Source organism: Aptenodytes forsteri, unplaced genomic scaffold (assembly GCF_000699145.1).
Source record: "Aptenodytes forsteri isolate BGI_AS27 unplaced genomic scaffold, ASM69914v1 Scaffold402, whole genome shotgun sequence".
In the NCBI taxonomy this organism is placed as follows: Eukaryota; Metazoa; Chordata; class Aves; order Sphenisciformes; family Spheniscidae; genus Aptenodytes; species Aptenodytes forsteri.
In genome coordinates, this window is record NW_008795144.1 from 754,612 (window position 1) to 757,329 (window position 2,718).

At 44.6% G+C, this 2,718-nt stretch overlaps 1 protein-coding gene across 1 annotated transcript in view; it reads left to right on the top strand.

The window, feature by feature from the left end:
* Positions 1 to 1,006: 1,006 nt before the first annotated feature.
* LOC103898280 (E3 ubiquitin-protein ligase MARCH3) overlaps positions 1,007 to 2,718 on the top strand; it is a gene marked incomplete at its 3' end in the record, with an annotated part of 11,521 nt that continues 9,809 nt past the window's right edge. The window contains exon 1 of the mRNA XM_009278519.1: positions 1,007 to 1,032. Within this exon, the coding sequence (XP_009276794.1) occupies positions 1,007 to 1,032 (26 nt within the window). The remainder of the gene's footprint in view (positions 1,033 to 2,718) is intronic.

Sequence of the window (2,718 nt, forward strand, 5' to 3'; positions counted from 1 at the left end):
CTTGTAAGCTTTCAGCATGTAAGTAGATACTAATTCTGTCACTGCATTTTGGTGCTTAAGTGTGAAAACACCTGCAGTTTAAGCCATGTCCTGGGATGACACAAGGTGTAAATAAATCACTTGGAAACAGTGATTCAGGGCAATGCCATCCCCATACCCCCCTGGGGGAAGCCACGCTTCAGATTCATTCCGGGTCAGACCTCAGGAGCTGTATTTATTCATTAAGCCACATTGTTTCTGTGGGAAGCCAGACTTCCCAGTTCATATCCACTAATCAAAAGAAATGGAGAAGAGCACTGTCCCAGCACTTAGCATAATTCTGGCAATAATCATCATTTTGCAGCCTTAGACTTGGTCTTTTAATAAAGGTAGCTTTGGGTTTCTGCCGGAGGGGTAACTGATGCACTTGTGGCTGCAGCCTGCAGAGGGTTGGTGCAGGGTCAGTCCTGCTCCTCAGGTACAGCCACTGCCAGGCTGGCAGAAGGGAAAGGAGCTGCCCGAGGGAAGCTTTGTCTCGTTGTCCTCCAAAATTTGTCATTAAGCGGGGCCAGAATAAGCAGAAAGTTTGTGGGCAGGAGTGGGGAAAGAAGGGAGGGGGAGTGTGAAAAGGACGTGGCAATGAAAAAAAGGGAATTTAAGAATGTGTTAGGGTGAATGCCTTCCTCCGTTTGCAGGGATTCAGGCCAAGTGTAGTCACCCAGAAATAGGTGCAGGCAAGCCTTAGCCTCCAGTTCCAAGTATTCTTAGCTTTCTCAGTTAAGGAAGCCTAGTAAAAAGATTTTTATAGTGGTAAGCAGCATAGAGGAGGTTGGGGAAAGAAGCTGGAAAATACTTAATCATTTTGACTCCTCCACTCAAGACTGTCAGCAAAACTACTACATCCTTCCTCACTGAGGATGCTTATCTCGGAGCAGCATGTCTTTAGTACCCCCTTCCAGAGTAACCTTTACCACTCACGCTCCTGTCCTCCCTCCCTAATACATCAGGCACAATGCAGAGGCACGGGATGTCGCCCAGCGTTCGGAAGCCAGTGTATGTCCCGCTCCAGGGAGCTGAGCACTCGGGGGACCCTTAGACCAGAAGAACCCGTGTTAGCAACTGGCGCCTGGACTTGAAGCCGCAACAGCTGGTTGTGTGGGCTGGGGTAACTGGAACAGAGTTACAAGGAGTGCTGGGTAGGCAGAGAGAAAGACGGACTTTCAGCAGAGCTTGTGCGTACGTCTGGTGCATGCAACAGGCAAATGTAGATTACGTGGCTATTCTGAGAGTGTGGCTTGCAATGCCAACCCGTTGCCAGGAATTTACAAGTGCAAAATTGGCAGCATATACAGAAACACTCGTTTGTTTTCCAGATTATGCTTAGTAAGGGTGCAGTTAAGCACATTAGGCTGTTTTATTCATGCCTATGTTCTACAAGCTTCTACAGGCACAGGGAGCCGATTCACACAAAGGGCAGTTGTGGAAATACTGGTTTTCTGCAGCCTGTGTTGCTCCAGAGAACCTGGAAGCAACTTGTTCAGCTCAGGAGGGAAAATCTGTTGGCAGCACCATTCAGTATGGTGAATCATAACTTCCTCCTGTTTGTCTAGTAATCCAAAATGTCTTCTAGGAAAAATGAGACAGACAGGTCTTGCATTCCAACTCCTATGAGGAAAGACATTTCCACTAGAAAAGACTAATACTAGAAAATAAAATTTATGTCTTTCCTTAAGCTTTGAAACAAACTATCATTACTATTTCCAGATCAGTTGTAAACTGTATATGTATCTTTTTATTTTTATTATTAATGCAAGACTAAAATGCCGCCAACATAAGTACTTGCGGTATGTATTATCATGTGACATCTTCCATTCTGACAACCAACAAAAGAAGAAAAATATGAGCAAAGACTTAAGTTACTGGCTGTGCAGACATATAAAGCAATTTATTAAAGTCCACGGTGCCAAAAAGGTAGTCCATTGCTCTCATGAAAAGTGGTTCAAGGTTCAGTACATAACAAAAAAACCATTGATTTATGGGTGGGCAGTGATTTTTTTAAATGCATGGGAAGACTCTTAAGGACTATTCGTGCTGAACTGCTTTATGCTACTGCCTCAGACTAGTACTCAGTTCTTTGATGTGCTTGTTTATAAAATTACACTTCACATGCAGCCTACTGCATGGTAGTTTTTAAGAGGCCCCGGAGCTCTCTGCAGTCAGACCAGCTGAGCAGAAAATGCTATCTACAGCATGAAAAATTAGTAAACTGTGGGTTGAAACAGCCGAACTAACATTGCCTAATATCAGTGGGGTTCGGCATTGCACTACTTTCTATGTGTTGACATGGTTTAAACTGAAATCTTGCAAGGAGTGTAAAGTTTACCACCCTCCTCAACTGGTAAACAAGTATTACATCTTCCTCTTGCAGCATTCAGTTGTCTTTCATAGCTCCTTGGGAGGGTTTGGTGTGGTGGTGTAGCTTTTACAAACTGAATGCTGTTGACAGGTTGTATGGTTTCTTAACAAAAATGTTCTCCAACATAGAATCAGAGACTCATAGAATCACAGAATCATAGAATCATAGAATAGTTTGGGTTGGAAGGGACCTCTAAAGGTCATCTAGTCCAACCCCCCTGCTGTGGGCAGGGACATCTTCAACTAGATCAGGTTGCTCAGAGCCCCCTCCAACCTGACCTGGAAGGTTTCCAGGGATGGGGCATCCACTACCTCTCTGGGCAA